General features: G+C 44.0%; 1 protein-coding gene across 1 annotated transcript; it reads left to right on the top strand.

The window, feature by feature from the left end:
• Positions 1–4,509: 4,509 nt before the first annotated feature.
• On the top strand, positions 4,510–18,194 carry ANP32E (acidic nuclear phosphoprotein 32 family member E). Its single transcript, XM_049805616.1, is given in 8 exon segments — positions 4,510–4,762; positions 4,765–4,820; positions 6,756–6,905; positions 7,525–7,647; positions 9,120–9,285; positions 10,860–11,017; positions 13,112–13,166; positions 15,314–18,194. Coding segments are annotated over 8 exon segments (987 nt in total). The 5' UTR covers positions 4,510–4,551; the 3' UTR covers positions 15,382–18,194.
• Positions 18,195–20,197: the final 2,003 nt, after the last annotated feature.

Here is a 20,197-nt window from a genome sequence, read left to right as displayed (position 1 = left end):
AAGTTATGGGAAAATTAGTTACATGCATGAAGCTTATAACATGCTAAGTTTCTTCACAAAAAAGTACTATGAAATAATTATTGGCATCACTACTCAGTGGTGGTGGTCCCAACACCAAGAGACACAAAACCACAAGCCCTTTCCACAAGTGTGAGACAAATCCAACTGCACGGAGGTTATTAAATATGTGAAGACATATACAATAAACCCAGTTTATTGTAAAAACCCAGCTTTGTTTTATAGCTCACTTCAGGAGCAGAAGAAAGGGCCACAAACTATACTCAGGTTACAGCAGCATTTAGGATAAGGTATGTCCTGACCTAATTACAACTAACAACATTTAGCTGGAAATGACCTTACCGCTTTCCCAAAGCTGCTATTATTCACCAAAATCTCTTTAGTTTACAAATGCTCTTTTTTTCTTGCAACACTAAATCCACCTTCCTGCAAGCGGTAGGAAAAGCATTGGTTTGTGCTGCCAGGCTCTGCTCCAGCCGGACCATCCTTGGCCACGCCCAACGCTCCAGGTCCAAGCCGGGGAGCTCCAACCGGGGGAAAATCTCAGGTTTTCTGTTATGGGACCTGCAGCCTTGCATGTGATACTAAAAGTGAGCAAGTGCGCTTGTATCAGTGAAAACATTGAGTTTAAGGTGCTATTTCAATTCTTTTTCTTTGGAAAGGCATGCCTGCATTTCTAATAGGAAAACCAAGATCTCACCCAGGGCTCTTTCTAACGGTAAAGCCAAGAGTTTGTCCTCGGTCTGCACCCGAAGCCAGGGGTGAAGCCACCCTCCTGCACTGCATCCAGATGCTTTCATGAGTTGCTTTCCCAGATTTACCCCTTTTTTCACTGCCCATGCGATACCCACCCGCCCCTCGGGTCTGCCAAAGGCCGCCCAGCTCTCCCGGCAAACCTCCATGGAATAAGCTGCTTTAACACAAAGAGGATTTCCTTCTGGGTTTGCAAACCCTTCCTAGTTATCGTCAGGCAAGAAGCAAGCAGAAGGTCTCTCAAGGGCTCCGGTGTTTTCTAGCAGGGCTTTATCAAACTCTTCTGAGAGACAAATTCTGCCGCACCTCATCTTAGCCCGACATCCCGGGGGAGCTGCATCCCATGGGGACTTTGCAAGAGCGCAGTGGAATCCCAGAGCAAGGTTTGATGCAAAACTGCTCACCTTCTGCTATCCCGCGGGGGGGTGGGGTGTGTGTGGGGTAACTGCAGTTTTTGGATGCATCTAACACAGTCCATCCTCAGAAGGCGATTCCAGCCCCTGCAACCTCATGGATGCAAAAAGAACAAAACAGAGCAGGGGGTGGGGGAAAGGGGGGCTGGGGTATTTTTAGGGCTTGTTTCTCACTCCAGATCTTTGTGATCCTGCTATTTGCACAGCACTTGTGCAGGAGCAACCCGGGGTGGGGGGGGCTGGTTAGCAGTGTCCTTGTTTCACCCCCAAAACCACCAGCAATGGGCACAAAACCACACACAGCTACAGAAGAGCAGCTTGAAGACACCCTCTGTGGGGCCCGCAAGGAGGTGACTGGCCCTGGGGTTCACAACCCCCTTTTAGAGACTTAAGATGAATTTGTGCAGATTTATACAATTACTGATGAGGGCTGGGGCTGGTCTCCTGCATTTATTATTCCAAAGTTACTGCCTTCACTCTGTCCTGGTAGTCCATCAATACCAACCTTACATCAGATCCTTAAAGCCCTGACACTGAGAACACAAACCATTCCCATCGGCACCACATGGAGCAACTGGATCAGAAACAAACAAAAAACCCACCCCATAATCCTCCTTTTATTGCTTAACTCTCCCATTTTTCTTCCATTTACTTCACACCTCTCAGAACAGGACTCCTGGAGCAAAACGGGCAGAGACGAGGAGCAAGGCCAGTGTCTGTCCTGGGGGCTGCCAAATATTTGTTGCACTGTCTGACTGAATACACTCTTTTTTTTTCCTGGCTGAGCAGCAACATTAGAGATCCTTTGTAGGTTTATCTTTTATCCTGAAATGCTTTTTTCTGCTGCTGTTCAAAAGCAGACAATACATTTGAAATTAAATTGATCCTGATGTGCAGAATCCCTGTCCTGGAGGATCACGGACCTGGTGTAAACCCCCCAATATAGGAGAAGTAAGCGATAAGTACAATTCTGCAATGACAGAATATTGCCAGTCTTAAACCCTACCCCAAATCCCCCAGTAAATTTTTATTTCCAAATGTGTATTTTTTCCAAATGTGTATTTTTAATCACTTCAGTATCAGCTATGACTAATAAACTTCCATTTCAGACAAAGCAATGCTCTGCCCTTAGTACCACATGCAGCATTGCGATGGATTCTCCCCTTCAGCAAACCCACCCCTTATTTTTCCTACATCGGGGGTGACTTTGTATTCGAGATCCCCTAAAATACAATACCTTCCCTACCAAATATGGCACTGAATTGGCAAGATTATGTCATTTTGACCCCATTTTTAACCCCTTCTCGAATAACCAGAGAAACGGGCTGGCTGAGCCCTCACTATCTGATCCTGAAACAGGAAATATTTTTTCCGCTCAGTTTACACAAAGCAGAAAAGACCCACAGAGATTCCCATGTTGTTTTGGTTTGTTGGGGTTTTTTTTGGTGTTCTGTCACAGAGTTGCCAAAACGTCTCTGGCTATTTGTGTCTCAAAGTTAAAAGAATCAACATATAAATATTTGGAATTGCTTGTCTAGGAGGAACTAACACTTCCAGGCTGGCAAAGCACTCCTGCCTGTACTTACCATTAAGGATGTTGGGAGCTTACGGGCATGATTCAGCAGCTGCTGGATTCTGTATTTTCCATATTTTAAATATAGAAATATTATTTAAGTAGCAAAAATGATTTCTATGCTTCCGGATATATATAAACCATATATATCCACCCAGAGGTGCCTCAAAATTTAAGAATTACGCTATTACAGAGCTGTTTGCTCACGCATCTACCTTCCCCTATATATCACATATGTTTGCAAAGCTGCCTTTGTGCATATCAACAAATTATAATGCAAAGTAACAGCAACAACCGCAGCTTCTTCTCAGCCATGGCGAGGCTGCGGGAAGCCCAGACCAAGATTTGGCCAGAGCTGGCAGAACCCAGCAGGTTTCGTCTGCAGTTTTGCTTTCACATCACATCATCCCCTGTGTGTTTCCCTATTCGAGGAGTTTTCAGATCCTTAATTTGTGGCTTTTTTGCAATTTTAACTGCAAGGCCCACACAGCCTTTAGTGGGGAGATGCCAACGGGGCATCAACAGCTGAAGGCCCAAAGCCAACAGTATCCAAATTTCAACTGGAGCATTCAGCCAACCTCTGGCCTGCCTTGCGGTGAGCTCGCCTGCCGCGACCGCACATCTGGAGGATGCACCAGAACAGGTCTGCCAGGAAGAGTGAAGCTGGAAAAGTGCCTGCCTCCATGTCCTGCCTGCCTTCAGAGCCTCCAGGAGAGGGTATAACCCCAGGGAGTGCAAACCTGTGCGCAACTGGGCATGCAGCCCCCCCTGCACAATCATCCATGCAACACCCCAGATGCAACCTCCGGTCCCGTGCAGCCAGGCGTGCAAAATCCCACACACAAAACTTGTCTGCAGTACCTATGCGATGAGACATACAAAAAGTCAGTGCAAACTCCCACCATGCAACTGGGCATGCAACACCCACTGTGCAACCCTGCTTGCAGTCCTCGATGCAACCAGGCATGCAAAACCCTGTGCACGGCTCCTCATGCAAACTCCCATGTACAAACCCCCACCTGCACCACCCCCATGCAATCACGCATGCAAACCCCTGCCTGCAAGCCCCCTTCTGCAATCAGGTGTGCAAATCCCCACTTGCAAAACGGTGCCCGGAGCCTCATCCACGTGCAAAACCCCGCTAGCAGCACACCCCAGTGTAACGGGGCATACAAACGCCCACCTGCAGCCCCCACCACCGTACAACAGGGGATACAACCGCCCCCCTTGGCGGCAAGCAGCGGCTGCAAACCCCCCGCCAGCAACCCACCTCGTCTCAATACCGCGCAAACCCCCGCGAACAGCCCACCCCAGTGCAATGGGGCATGCAAACCCCCATTTGCAGCCCACTCGTGGTCACACAACAGGGCATGCACCCCCCCCCCCCCCAACACCGTGCAGCCTCCCGCCCGCAGCCCCCGCCCCACGCAAGCCGGCGTGCAAAACACCGCTTGAAGTATCCCCCCCCCGCCGCCGCCGCCGCACAACCGTCCCTGCTGCAACCCACGCGTGCAAAACCCCACGCGTGACCTCCCCGCCACGGCCTGCGAAGGGCGCGCGCCACTCGCTCGTTCCCGCCCGCCGCGCGCGCGCGCACATACACGCACACACACAAAGACAAACCCTACCCCTCTCTTCCCCGCCTTTAAAAGGTCGCGCCGCCGGACGGGCAGCACGACCAGCCAATCGCTTAGCGCCCCCCGCGGCGTGGCGGGACCAATGAGAAAGCCGGGGGCGCGGAGGAAGCCCCGCCCCGGGGCGGGGGCGTGGCGGCGGGAGGGGGCACCATGCGCCATGTCATGGAGGCTCAGTGTGCGAGCGGCCATTGACGGAGTCGGAGCTGCGTGCGGAGCGGGGCGGCGGCGGCGGCTGCCCGCGGCGTTCCCCTCCCCACTCCTGGTTCCCTCGCGGCGGCGGTCGGCCGCCGTAGATAACAACCTCGCGGTCGGTCCCCCGCCGCGCCCGGTCACCCTCCCTCGCCACTGCGGAGCCGCGGGAGGGGGGGGGCGATGGAGATGAAGAAGCGCATCAACCTGGAGTTGAGGAACCGGGCCCCCGAGAAGGTGAGGGGCGGCGGGGCGGCGGGCCGCGCTCCTCCATGCCCCCGCACGGGCGACCGCCGGCCGCCTCAGGCCGAGCGGGCCCTGCCCGGCCCCGCCAGCGCCGCTGAATCTGGGTCAGCCGTGGCGCAGGAGCCCCGCGGGGCGCGGGCGGCGCTTCCGGGCGCCGGCCCCGGGGCGGTGGGCGGCGGGCGGTGGGGACCGGCGCCCCCTCCATCCCTCCCTCCCTCCTCACCTCGCCGCCAACTTGGCGCCGCGGGGTCGCCCCTCGACGGCCCCCCCCTCCTATTTCCACCCCCCCCGAAGTTGGCTGAGGGGGCGCGGGCGGGCCCCCAACTTGCGCCCGCCGTTAATCCCCTCCCGGTTCGCCGCCGGCCGCCTCCAACTTGGGAGCGCGGCCGTAGTAAACAGGTCATGGTGGGGCCGAGTCCGACCTCGGCCCTTCCCTCTGCCTCTTTTTTTATTTTTTGAAAAAAATTTTGGTTTTTAATTAATTTTGTTTTCCGCCCCCCGTGTACGCTGCGTGGCGCGGCCGGTTCGGTCCCGCTGCTTCCTGCCGCCGCCCCGCCGGGCGCACGATGGGGAGCGGCGGCGGGGAGAGCCCGGGCTGGGGGGGGGTTAAGGGGGGTGTGTCCCCCCCCCCCCCCTCCCGCACTCGCCGGTGTCCCCCCACACCTCCCACCGCCAACTTCCCGTTTCTTCGGAAAGATGCAGAAAAAAAAAAAGCTGAAAATTAGGGAGCTCACGTGTGCTGGGAGGCTGCGCGCTGCCCCTTCCAAAATGTCACCTCACACACACCCCCCCCCCCTCAGTGCCAAAGCCTGGGGGACAAGTCGTGTGGGACAATCACGCCCCCCCCCCCCCCGCCCCGGACCCCGCTGCCCCACGCGTGGCTCCGGCAGATGATTTTGCAAAGCAGCGCCCGATGTCTCTGGCTCGCCCCTGGAGTAAAGTCCAGATGCGTTGATATCGACGCCAAGCCGACCCGACTTACGGCACATTTGGGGGGAAAAAAAAAGTGCCTAAAACTGTTGATTTAACCAAACTACTTGTCTTTCAAGAAGTTTTTATCAGTGGCAGGTACCTGGAAAGGCCTCCACGCGCTTTTAGCGTGTGTCTTTCTTGGGGAAAGCTGTGAAGGGTCCCCCCGTCTCCCCTGACAGTTTTCTTTAAAACTTTGTGCTTGATTGGAGTAATATTTTTTTGATAGAAGAAATAAAACAATAGTGAGACTTTACTTGAAGCTGGCAAAGTGTGCCACTCAGAGGTTTCTGCAGCGGGCTTAAAATGTTGTTATTTAAGAATGTACAGGGGAAAGGAAGAGTCACCTTGTTAATGTCCTTTCTAATGAGTGGTATGTTCCAGTGTAGATAAAATAATTTAAAATTAATTGGCTGCTCCTTGTTACCGCTTCTCAAAGTACGCGACCTGTATTGATTATCTAGTTGTTCTAGTGGCTTTGGCATGAGGAAATTATTTAATTGGGTTTAATTAACCTGCAGGAGTTGCTCCTAAAATAATCTGGAGCCAGAAGGTTTAGGGTTCAGAAAGAAATTGAATGGTTTTATAGCTTTGAATATGTACAATTAAATTATTAGACTTTAGAAAAAAGTTAGCAGTTCACTTGTATACAAGGGCAGCTTATACCCCTGGCTGTGGTGGCACTATCGGAAGCCATGAAAGTGTCTTATCAATAAAGTTTGGGGTTAGATGGCAGTTTTTGCAGAATCTGAAGTGTACTCAGAGCAAGAGAAACAGTTGCATGCTCTGTTTTTTTTTTAAGAATAGGCGCGTGTCAGTGATTTCAGACCACAAGTCTACTCTAAATTTAAACCAAACACTAAACCAACAGTCTCCCAAGTTGTGGTTTAGATGAAGCGTGTGATTATTTTTTTAATGCTCATTAAACTGACGAGTGACTTGCTGTCCTATTTGAAGGTGACGGAGTTGGTGCTCGATAACTGCCGATCCAGCAACGGTGAAATCGAAGGGCTGAATGATTCATTTAAAGAACTTGAGTTTCTTAGCATGGCCAATGTAGAGCTGACATCGCTGGCCAAACTTCCCACATTGAGTAAGCTCCGAAAGGTACGTATCTCTCGCCTGCCAGTGCTTTGAGAAGCAAAAGTCATGGGTGACAACCCATGGTTGTGCCTTCCACTGCTCATGGTTGAACTTGTGTGGCGCTGACGGTGCTTTATGAGATGGCAGGCCTGCAAAACGATGTCATGTCCAATGTGCATTGAAGATCTGAAATTGTTTTAGGTATCTCCAGTTAATTATGGCCAAATTGGGCTTGGTCACCGACTCATAGGATGGTAAATGCTTGTCTGTTAGCGTTGTGAAGGTTGGCCTTGTCTTTCTGAGCGCTGATGGTTGAGACGAGGCCACTGGATTGGCCAGCTAGTGAAGGACCATTGCACGTTGCTGGCAGAATAAAGACTTGCGGTGAATTCCAGCGTTGCATATTCTGTGAACTTAGAATTTATGTGTCCGCACCCATGAGATTTTAAGGAATGCTTTATAATTCTCAAAGTAAACTTAAAGGAACTTTCTGACAGCCAAAGCTTGTTAACTTGTGCAGCTCTTCAAAAGGGTTTAGCTTTGCAATTATTAAGTTAAAGTGAGAATGATTGAAAATGATGCAGTCTGAATCTAATGGTAAGAAGCCAACTGTTTAATTACTTCATTTTTTTCTGTGTAATAGTTGGAGTTAAGCGATAACATCATTTCAGGAGGCCTGGAGGTCCTTGCAGAAAGATGTCCGAATCTCACATATCTAAATCTAAGTGGCAACAAAATCAAAGATCTTGGCACTGTGGAAGCTCTTGTAAGTATGAAGCGAGAGGGGCTAATAGAAAATTTAAATCTAATAAATACTATTTTTTTATCAAGAATAAATTAATTCTTTTTGCAATGGAATGGTACACACACAGCTGTAAGGCCTGTGCGTGAGCAGTTTTTTCAAGCACAGTATAAAAATGGCAAATGGGGGGGTTTAAACTAGTACAATGTAAGAAATCAGCAAGTACAAAGATACAGCGTGATATGTTGTAGCTGTTTATGTTCCTTTTCAGCTGAAAGGCATGTGAAATGAAACTTATTTTCTTACTTGTCATGTGTTCTCTCTGTATTTTTTTTTCTTGCCAGCTCAGGTGAAATGGATACTGCGGTGTTTTAGGTTTGTCAGTCTTCCAGTTGGTTCTGACTTGATTAACTCAATCTCATGGTTATTAGAGATAGTACTTGTAAATGTACAGCTGTAAAATTCCTTCTGTGTTAGTAATGGGATGTACTGAATAAGAGATTTTTGAGCTTCTGTTTTGTCTTTGAGAGAAAAGTAGCCAAGTTACGTCTTGCTAATCCTCTTGTGTTCGTTTGTTGAGGTATAGTTTGTCTAATAAGCAACTGCCTTAAGCTTTTATTAAACTGTGAAGTGATTAGGATGTGTGTATGAGATGGTCAGTTAGGAGCAAACCTGGAAAGCACCAGTAGTAGGGCTTTTAAATGTAGGAGGGGGCTGGCAGTGCCTGTCACTGCCTGATCTGTTCATCTGTTTTTCTAGCCAGCTGGGTTTTTTTGAGGACTTTGATATAGACTGCATATTTTTAAAACTGCTCATAAAGATTCTTCATCTACTTTAATGGCACTTCAACCCAGCAGTTAGCAGGCCAAGTAAAGCAGTTACAGTGCTCTATAGAGCACTTTTATTTAGATCTTAGATGCTTGCCAAACCATGCAGGTGGCTTGTCCTGCATGTGTGTCAAGTCCAAAAGGTGAGAAAAATCACCGTCGGTTGTCTAGTCCCTATTGTTCAGAAGGCAAATTCTGTAGTGTAGTTATAAATCCTACCAAGTGCCTCTTGCTTGCTCCTCACAAGATGCCTGTAATTAAATTAGTCAAACTATTTACTGAAAGGCTGCTGGAGTTGTTAAGTTTTTGCCCATGATTGCCTGCACAAAAATAGGCTATGCAAACAAAAACCAAACCCAAATATGTGTTATGCAGTCTGTGCCTAGTGGTCTAGTGCTTCAGGGATGTGTTGGGCATGCTGCAAACGTGCTGTGGAGTTGATCTGCAAAAGCACTTTCATAAGGCGTTCTAACTACTGCAAACAACTTTTTGAACTGAAGTGTGTATTTAACGGGGAGCAAAATACTGAATAGAAAAAAAGGGATGGGGACAAAATAAATTCTGTAGCTGGCTATATGGTTAATTGTATTTGGGCTATGACTGCACTGTAACTTGAAGTACCACATCAAGAAATAAGGGGGGAAAAAAACCCTTTTTGTTTATTTTCAGCAAAATCTCAAAAACTTGAAGAGCCTTGACCTGTTCAACTGTGAGATTACAAACCTTGAGGATTACAGAGACAGCATTTTTGAGCTGCTTCAGCAAATCACATACCTAGATGGGTTTGATCAAGAAGATAATGAGGCACCAGACTCGGAAGATGATGATGATGAGGGTAACTTCCTGAAATAAACCGTGGATAGAAATACTATGCTGTAATAAAGATGTCAATGTAGCATGGGGTATAGTGGCTTCCTGAATGCACTAGTGTGATTCTGTGCTCTTATTTTTGAAGCAGACTTCTAGAACTTGTTTGATATTAACATGCTGTGACACAGAAGGAAAACTCTTGTCAAAAGTTTTGAGTGTTCTTGCAGAAACCTTCTTGAGTTTAAGGAAATTTGACTAAAGATATTGCTACAAAGATAGAAGTATTCTCAAAATAAGTTGTTGCCAGTAGTAAAGCACTTTGGCACTACTGAGTGATACAAAGCAAGGGGACAAACACATTATTTTGTGTGAAAAATTGTAATTTTACTGGGTTTTGTAATGGCTTCAGGTCCCATGCTCAAGTATAATACAATTTTTGTTCAAAAAAAGTACGTAGTTCCTTTTCATCTGACCTCAGCTGTAGTCATTAATGAGGCTATTCCTACATCTGTTTCCTTTGTTGTTACCTGATTGCAAATGAAACCTGTAGGTATAGGTCTGTCAGTGTGTGGCTACAAATTGTGTTGATGGGATTGCAGGAATAGGGGGATGAGTGCTCTTTAAATGTACTTGGCTTAACAGGTGACTGACACAGTCAAAGCTGTTAAGATGAAAACCATCCAAATTGTGTTTTGAGTGCTGTTAGCAAATATGATGGGCTGTTGTGATGCAGCGTCTTATGCATGTCTGCATTCTCAGTATCTGCACAGATAGCTAGTGAGCTTTGGGCTGCGTCTGTTTGATAGTGGTTTCTCAGTGTTTTCTTTGTGCCTTAAATCATGAGCTGGGAGCTGCCGCTGCTCTGTGCTGGGTCATGGCTGTCAAGGGACTGCTGACGAGTACTCAGACACATCAAAGTTGGGAAGCCTGTGTTTAAAAGAACAAATAGTTGATACTTGGAATGTGAAAATAAACCCAATATTTGAAAGCAGATTAATAGGTTATTGACTTGAAAATAAATTTTAAGTGTTAAATCACCTTGTCATTTCTTGTAATTTGCTTAACTGAAACTGTGAAAGTGATTATATGCTCCAGACATAGAAATGAAATGAGAGATCATCTGTTTGGAACTGTAGGTGTTTCGTTACTGAAGTGATTCTTCAGTGATTAGTAAGTGATTAAATAAGATACATGTAATATGTTAAGGTGGTTTTGCCTTTAAATATTTCAGGGGTTGGATTCTATAGAGAAGTCTCTGTTCCCCTTCCACTGACTACTTTTTCAGCTCCCTTGCAGGAGTTTGCATATGTAGCTGCTTCACGCGTCAAGAATTTTGCCTGAAGCTTGTGATGTAAAAACGTTGGTAGCCTTTCTTAAGGGAAAAAAATTATAAAGATTAACTTCCTTAAAATCGTGCTTGTTTCCCACATGTTGCCTGCAGTTAAATTAAAAAAAAAAAAAACGCAAACCAAACTGAAACCAAACCCTTCTGGAGAAAAAATGTTACAACTAACTTGACCTGGTGTATACAAACTTGCATAAAGAGTTAAATGAAACTTAACTTTTAGTGCATATGTGTAAGTGTATCCTTCATTGCAGAAGGAGATGAAGATGATGATGATGAAGATGAGGATGAAGCTGGTCCTCCAGGAGAATATGAAGAGGAAGATGATGAAGATGATGGAGGTTCAGATTTGGGGGAAGGTGAAGAGGAGGAAGAAGTTGGTCTTTCATACCTGATGAAAGAAGAGATTCAGGTAAAGTTTGTAAATTCTACCAAATCCAAGAAATGAAGAAAAAACTGCCTACAGACTTCTGTGTTAATTTAAACATATAGACCCAGAGTATATAAATGCAAGGTAGATGCAGTGAGATGTTTTGCGGAGAGCGCTGCTGTCACTGGAATACGAAGTGTTGACTTGAACATGAGTGGTGGCTGTTGGCTATGAGATGGTTCTGGCTGACTTCCAAGACTTGGTTCACTCTTATCCACCCCTTAATGTTGTGGGATGGAAGACCCTCTTTATTCTCTGTAAGCTAAAGAAGCTGTTCTCCCCAATGTTTTGAAACTACATGCTACTACCAATTAAATTGTCAGAATAGAAATACATATTATGTAGAATAATTGCTTTTGGAAAGCTGAAGGAAATACACTGGTCTTGTGAAAGAAGAGAATGAAGTAGCAAGTTACCAGTACTTCATGTAAAATGAAACAAAGGAAAGGTCTATGTTTTTGCTGCAATAAATGCTGGTTTCTTTACCATGTGCTCACTTGAAAGTGTTCTTAGTGGTGGTGTGAAGAGCTGCGGAAAACAGCCCACAGGATCTTTTGAGTAGTACTGTGCTAAAAAGCAAATGCACGAGTATTAAGAAGCTAGGGTAAGAAAATATACACATTTTACAAGTTTATGAACAGATTCTTGTAGATATAAACTGGCCATGCCTAAGTGATTCTTGGATAGAAGTAAAACCTAGGAGTCCTGCTTTAGTACTCTCCTTTGACAGCTACAAGGGTTTCAGAGGGAGAATGAGTCTGGCATGGATTTTGTGTGCAAGTCTGTGCAAGCAGCTTGTGTTTCAGATCAAAAAAAACCAAAACTGTGGATGTCGCTTCCATTACTGTTACTTTTGATAAGAGTTTACATGTTATCAGCTGCATTTCATGTGGATAAGCAGAAAATCTTTGGTGTTCTTCATTTTGTTCTCGTAACTAGCGCTCATACTATTTGCTTACGAACATATTCCAAAGAGGTAATGGCTGTAACACAATTTGTGAAGCTAAAAGTAAATAACTAAAACTGTTTTGAAGCCAAGACCTTAGAGGTGGTTCTTTGGAAAATGAACAATATGTGACTAGGAAGAATATCAGGAATTAATCATGTGTGATCGATAGTATATGCATATGCTCTGCACGTTAGGTGACTAGGAATTATTGCACACAGCCATGAAAATGTTAGGGGAGTTCAGAATTGTGGCCCTTCTGGTGATGATGCAACAAAACCAGCTACTGAGTTTGTGTTTTGCGTTCATTTAGGTAAGGAGGAGGTTGTAGTCAGGGTGAATTCATTATGTAAAGTTTTGAAAGAGTTCTAGTCTGGTAGCTTTTCCCTGCAATTTCAAAAAAGAAGTTGTGTACCATTCCAGTTGCAATGAATTAATCCAGAGTTTTTTAATTCCCATGTTCTAAGGGCAGATGTCAGATGGACACTCTAATGTCTTCACATTTTTACTTGTTAAATTACCCTGTGTATAAAATCTGATAGAGCAGATGGATATAAAAATAAGACTTCGGCTTGTCTTCAAGGCTTGACATGGTGCCAGTAGGGCAGAGATATTGCACCATTGTTTTAATTTCTGGGGCTGCTGATTGTTAATTCGTTTACATTTTTCAGCTATCAGCTTGAAAAAAAAAAAAAACCCAGCGACTTAGTTTGTTTGACATAGAAACAATAATTTTGTAAAGATATTCACTGTTCTGCTTTCTCCTCTTCCTTGTCTTTTAATAACAGTGAGTTAAAAGGAAAGCTAAAGCTGTTCACCATCTCTATTTGTTGTTGTGGCCTCTTAGTTAATTTTGCAATAACTTACTCTTGAGCTGGTGTAAGGTGGTGATAAGTGGGAAAAACAAAGAAGCAAGAATACCGGGCCAGATAATACACTGGCTTGGGTGATTAAATGTACTGCAGTCAGTTTGGCTGCCTGTCCTTGTACAGATGTCCAGTAACAAAGTAAATGTGGAATGTGACCTCTGAACAGACTAAGTGGGATTTTCTGAATTTCTGCTCAGGATCAGCATGTAAGCAAAACTTAAATAAATGGCAATTGTAAAAATATTTCAAATTTTTGTAAAGGATGAAGATGATGATGATGACTATGTTGAAGAAGGAGGTGATGAGGAGGAGGAAGGTAAGTTCCCAAGTTAGTAAAGTTGTGACTAAAACAATTGATTCTTCATAATTCTCTAACTTGGCCACTTTAATGGCATAAATCACTGTTTGCCTGGTCTGTTTCTGAAAGTATGTGAAGTATTTTAGGATCAGTTTAAGCAAGAGCTCAAACAGGTAGTAAAGTAGCTGTGCAGCATTTGATATTTTTTGTCTGCTTACTTGTAAAGTGAAAATAAGGAAGAAATGACAGTTTTCAAAGTCTCATTGAAGCAGTTTCCTAAAATGAAAGATACTGCATCTCCTACTCAGTTAGAAATTTTAATTTTCCGAGATGGAGAGGAGGGGGACTCTGCTGTATACCTTACAAATGTTATTTACATACATTTAAAATACCTTGTTGAATGCACCAGAGGCTCCACGGGCAAAGCCCTAGAAGCAGCAGTAGCGGCTGTATCTTTTCCCTTTATCGAGCTGAAAGCAGCTTCTCCAGTAAACCTTTCTACTTCAGAGACAACTCCTAGGAGGCAAACTCAACCCAGTAGCCTGTCTAATGGCTTAGCTAGTGACCCTAATCATATTTTTTCTATCTAGTCTTTTTATCAGTGGTTGTAACTTCTTAATTTCATAAATTACTGTTTTGATGTCAGACACATGCGTAATAGTCAAAAGCTTGCAAAAAAACCCAAACCAAAACACGCCAGTGTGTGTGGTTCATCCTGCTTTAAGAAGGTACAGTGTATCAAGAGTGCATAACTGATGTGGAAAAAGTGGCATTCTTGCAGACTGATGCAAGAGGTTCCTTTGGTATTTTGCAGAATATAAAAGTTCTTTTTGCAGGAAGTGGGTTACTTGAGTGTTTTTTCATAAAATCACTTCTTATGTTATGTTTCGATATTTTAAAAAGGACCTACAAGAAGTTAAACAGGACAAGCGTAGCACTCATTGTTTTTTGCCCCTTGTTTGAGGTTTCCAAGCCTGGAGGGTAGGGACTCACCTTAGGTTTGATGCTCCTACTCTGTCCTGGACCACTGGAACAGAAGTTGCTCTATAGGCAGAAGGCTGCTTCTTGATTCTTGTGCAGATACTGGCATACTCTGATTTCTGGGTTGATGGATGGATGATTTAGTTGTATGCATCTCTGTGTTCCAAGTGGTAAGATAGAAGTCCCTTGTTACTACCAGTCAATGGCCGTTAAAGTCCCTTTAAAAAAATTACCAAGTTTCATCTTAAAATTTAGCTGCCTTTCCCTCTGTACTCTTCTTGCTATGAGGCTCTCCCAGAACTTCACTTTTCTAATGGTGAGGAACTCTGTCCTAATCTTTAAACTATCCCTAGCAGCAAAGTTTTGTTAATTAACCCTGAAGCCTGGTTCTCTGTCTGTGTAAACTACAGACAAATTCTAGAACTTCTCACCAGACTAGTCCCCATCTCATCTGTACATTTGGCTAAATGGAACAGGTTTTGGAGATGTATCTTGTACTTGAAAAAAACGAAATTCTGAAGTAGTAATGCTAATTCTTCACTCTTTACAAATGCAGCCTTTGAATCTATTAAGACAACAAAGCAGGTGGTCAGGATGGCTAATTAGCCAGGAAATGACTGCTGGAAAATAAATCTATTAGATTTGACAAAATTGCATTTCATGATTTCACCACAAGAGCGCATAGTCCACTGACTGAATTAAGCATATTTCTAAGAATAAGCTCAAAGATGTTTATGCAAGATGCTTATATCAGTTTGTCACTGGAGAGAGAACAGCACATGTTTCACTTGGTATCTGCAGAAACTGCTGGGTTTTGGGCAGGGTGTATGCAAGTTCTAAAAACTAAAGTTGGAGAGATATAAAAATGTAATTTCCATTTTAGTTCTCAAATAATATGTTAACAAAACCACTTTTTTATAAATCTACTTCATATCAATAATTCCTGTATGGAATATCACATGCTTAGCTTGAACTTGGTTTAATATGGCCTGCATGAATTATTCAGAGTAATGTAAACCAATCTTTTTTTGAGAGCCATAAGCAACACAGAGATGTTACAGTGGTGAATGCATTAACTACAAACAAACAGTAATCTATTTCAATTACCTTTTCTGAAAGTATACGTTACATTTATGATGTCTGAGCAGAACTTAATGAGATGTATGCATACCTCTTTTCCTTAGCAGAGGGCATTCGAGGGGAGAAGAGGAAACGAGACCCTGAAGATGAAGGCGAGGAAGAGGATGATTAATTTGTTATAGACACAAGTAGGACCAGACTCTTAAGTTACAGAATACGCAATAGTGATTATGCAGATCTGTATGTCTCCATGTACCATAGATGTCCCTACAGAAGATACGTTAACTTTTTATAGGAGAAGTGTGGTTTTACTATTCTTGCCCTTTTTATCATTCCAAATAAGATATAATAGCCTGTTAGTGAACCTATATGTAGAAACCAATTTTCAGCCCTATAATCACTGAAGCCATTGTCAAGTTTTTTCCCCTAGACTTTTATTTGGAGCTCTTTAATTTTATACAAGCTTGCTGTGTTGGTCATCGTTAGCCCAGAGTTAAAACACCCATTTCCCATGGGTTTAATATTGTGAATTTCCATCAAGATTTTAAAGTTTTTATACTTAAAAAGCTGAACTCAAAAATGCTATATGGCAAATTCCAGTCGCTTTTAAATGAGAAGTTGACTATAGTCTGAGTTTACCAGGGATTCTATTTGAAATCGACAACTAGATTACACCTTTATTTCAGCTTTTTAAAAGGTGACTCCTGTAATGCTTTTTTTTTTCCCCAAGTCTTCTATCCATTTTGTGTGTTACATTGTAAAGCCTCAGTGGGTTTCAGAAGATCTTTTTTTTTCCTGCTCCTTCAGATGTTCAGTGTTTGGTGGAGTATTCACTAGATACTTTCAAGAAAGTATCTTGGCAAACTGAAAGGGTTGTAATCTTAAATTTTCTCCAAAACACACAGTCATTGCAGGTATTAATAAAAGCAAATAATCTGTAGTTTTAAACCATTTAGCTAGAAGTCTTTGTTAAGCTTTCACTCACTTAGCTCTTGCATTGTCATTTTGGGAATTCTGCAACAGTCATGGTGTTTGGCTATAAAATATATGCATTTCTAATGCAGAAGTTAACGGGTAACTCCTTCAAGCATGGTTGTTTTTTTTTTGTTTTTTTTTTTCAAACAACCCCCACCACTTTTACAGAATCATTGGAGGGGGCAAGATGAACATAAGTTAGTCTTTCTTCGCAGGTCACCTTTTAAACTTTTTAAATCTGGTTGTAGGCAAAACATTAAAGTTCATGTATAATACTAGTTAATAGTTTAGGGTTTTTTATATCGAATGGCTGCAGAAACATTACATACAGTTGGTGGCAAGTACAGGAGACATGCAGACAAACTTTTTTCTAGCAGCCTGATTGTGACCAACAGGTCTTAATAATTTTGCCCCAATGGATTCATGTTTTCTATTTGAGCCACTGCAAAACAAGTTCAGACATACAGCATTCCTCTTTCAGTCCTGATTTGGATTTAAAACAGTAGTCTTGATATAAAACTAATTTGCATTGTTTCACGTAGGTACTGAACCAAATATCACACACAGCTTTATTCAAGAGACTTATTTTTATATCTGTCTTGGCTGACAATAGCTGCCATTAACCTGGGGGAGACACCAAGGGTGGGGAAGAGGGAGATTTCCTGGACCTAAATAAGAGTCAGTCACCCATAGATTGGTTACCTGTGAATATTTAATAGGTATTTCACACACTAGCAGACTTTAAATGTGACTTCCAACTCTTAAATCAAGTTTAGATACTGCAGGGTTGAAGTTCTGCAAAGCCCAGTTTCTTGTGTGTGTGTTTTTTTTCCCCCGAATAGAGCCTTAAATCATAGTTTCTCATGTAGCTGTAAAGCATAGCCAGCCATTAAAGGCACCTGAATGAAATGAGTCAGGCAGATGGCAATATACTTGGAAATGAACTGACTAAATGGGGTTTGCATTTTCTAATGAATATCTGTAAAGACACTAGAAAAGTAGTGGTAAAACTACATTTGCAACCACAATCTAAGTTCCTGTGTTTATGTATGAATACTGAATGAATAGAAACTTTAGGTAAGTGCACATCCTATCTTGTCATGGAGGCTCTGTGTTCAAGGCAGTTGCTTTGTGCTCAGCTTTGAGATAGAAAAGTGTGTTTTCCCATCTTTTTGCTTATTTTTTTTTAGCCTCGGTGAATGATTGAAACCTGTTATTTATAAATGTGTACTTTAAAGTACCTCATTGTCAGGGTTTTCCTTAACTGTCTTTTACTGATGCATATAAAATTAGTTTTAAATGGAAAAAAATTTTCTATTTTGATGGATTAAAATTATTTGAGTACTGGTCTTGTTTCAGTAAGTGAGTCCAATTTTGACATTGGATGAGCTAATTGGACAAAACAGAATAAACTCAGAAGGGGTTGGCAGACCTTCCCCAAGACAGGCAGACTTGACATTTCCTAAAAACACCTTGCAGGGTCATGCATCAGCCACTACATCTAAAAATCTGAGCCTCACACAAAACTTAACTTCCTAAGTATCTTTGTCTTTTCCTCAGTGTTACCATCTAAGTATAGTTTCATATTTGTCAGCTTGGCATGCAATTAAATGGCATAGGATTTTTTAAAATAAGTAATACAGAGCCTCCAGATAACTTTTGAAACTTTTTTGCTTGGTGGGTGGTCTTTTCATGCAAATATGTAAGGGTGGGTTTTATATTTTGTAGAGGTTTTGTCCTATTTTAATGCTCTTTGTATGGCAGTATGTATATAGTGTGTTTCGGTTCCTTATCAAACTCTTTCCTTAAACTTTGGAGTAACTGATTTTGTGCAACTGTGTTTTGAATAAAGCCATGACAGTGTTAAATTAAAGAAAACAACCCTGCAGCACTCTTCTGATAATTTTTAGTTGTAACAAAACATGTTTCCTCCCCATGTGTGCTGTAAATTTTAAATTAAAAAGTTTTCAGACCGAATTATTTCAAATAAATTGAGACTATTGTATTGGATTACTTCTTTTAGTATGTACAGCTGTGCAGAATGTGGTGTTTCTTAAGGAATGGAGTAAGAGGTAATTGTTCTTCCTTGTTATCTTTTTGTTATTGGGAAACCTGCAGAATTGTGCATCTTTCTGGGACTAGAACTTGGGTTTTATGATGCTTTAGTTCTTGGGAATATTGTTATAGTTGAGGAAGGATGCTATGGAAAACCTAAAGTGATGTCCACTTAGTTCCCTTAGAGTGTTTCCAGATGAGTTTAATGGAGAAATGAGTGTTGGAGCTGACAGGGCTTTTGCATACTGTATAAATCAATACCATTTGAGCATAGCTGAGCTATGCAAGTCTGGCTGAGTCTCAAGAAACAAAAAAATCAAGAGCCTGGTTACATTTTGCTTTTCATAAATGCTGACTTGGTGTGCCTGACAGCCAAGCTGCAAGTCTAATGCTGTCCTTTCAAAGTAGCTGCCTTGGTCTGTGTGAATTACTTCTCATTCAAGAACAATGTTTAAAAAAAGCTGCTTCTCCTATACAGCTAGACATAGCATTGTTTTTATTTTGGGATTAGTCCAGCATTCTTGGCAAAAATCCCCTGGATGCACTTGAGAAAGCTAGTAAGAAGAAAAACAGGCTTTTCTTCTAGATGAGTGATTAGCCAAGAAATGGGTGGTGTTTTTCTGGGATTTTTTTTTTAAGTACAGGGATGGAATTGCCTTTCTCTCTAAAGCCCCACATTGGCCTCTCAATCCCTATGCACCTATTTGCCCACTGGACTTGAGACTAAATGGGGAACCTGAGCTTGAGGATTGTTTCTAACAGAAGTTTAGTCTAGCTTTTGGGGATACTGGTGGGTTCATGTTAAGTAAAACCAGGCTGTTCCACGCTGGTATGTGCATGGCAAAGGAGACGAGAGAAAATTCAGTGCTGTGTAGGCATGTCTTCAAAATCAGGAAAAACTTGAGGTGTGGGCTGATGGGTGCCTGAGCTCATTCTGTTGGAAGCGAGCAGCTTGTTGCGACCTGTCATAAACCGCCTTTTCTCCCTGCCACAGCCTGGCAGTCTTTCTCTGCTTTAAAACACACCTCTGCTGCTGCAGAAGTCATCTGTCCAGCTGCTGGGGGAAGAGATGCTCCACACGGCTGGAAGACGTGCTCGCCCCCCACCCCGGTGGCTGCCAACTTGGGATGGAGGGAAGCCTGCCGCTATGCATAGGCTTAACAGTGCCCCAGACCGCTGTCTCCAGCGGAATCTCAGGGGCTCTGCTGTCCTCCATTTTGTCGCAGTGAGGGGAAGCCCTGCTGCTGGGCAGCCGTTCGGCTTCCTCCCTCCTGCTCTTTCCTCTTCCTCCTCTCGGAGCTTTTGTCTTTTGTTGCCCTCTCTTTCCCGCCCCTCTCGGCCCTTATCTTCCCCCTTCCAGTTGTGCTGCTTCCCCTCCCCTTCCCTTCTCTGGAGCAGGGACGCCTCAGGAGGCCAGTGAGTGCTGGGGAGAGGACGCCTCCTCCCGCCCCGCCGAGGATCCGCCTGAGGGGGCGCGCGGGGCCCACTGAGAGCGGGAAACCGTTAGCCACGGGGTTCCCTGGCTCCGGGCAGCAGGGGCCGAGCCGCGACCCCGCCGCTGATTGGCTCAGATTTGCCGCAGTTCCGCCCCTCCGCCGGGGCCCGCCTTCCTGCTCAGCTTGCGTCCCCCGTCCCCCCCCCCCCCCCCCGCCCCAGTAACGGTCGTTCCCCAAGGGCTCTGCCCGTCTTCCCCGGCCGCGGGTTCGCCCCTTCAAAGAGGGCGGTGGTTGAGGCGCAGAGAGAGGTGAGGGCAGGGAAGCTCCCTCTCAACTGCCTCATTTCCATCCTAAAACACCCTTGGCTTCCCTTTCTGCCTTCCCCCCACCCCTCAAGAGAGGCTTTTCCTGTCAGTTTTATGAGCTTTGTGCTGGTGGTGAGTGGTGAAAACAAGAATGTGGTTCCGAATCCAACGGGGTGGGGCGGGGAAGTATAAAACCTAATCACAAAAGTGTTTTTCA

Source organism: Accipiter gentilis, chromosome 7 (assembly GCF_929443795.1).
Source record: "Accipiter gentilis chromosome 7, bAccGen1.1, whole genome shotgun sequence".
NCBI classification, from domain to species: Eukaryota; Metazoa; Chordata; class Aves; order Accipitriformes; family Accipitridae; genus Astur; species Astur gentilis.
The sequence above is the reverse complement of the archived record's forward strand: the minus strand, read 5'-3'. Positions and strand labels throughout refer to the sequence as shown.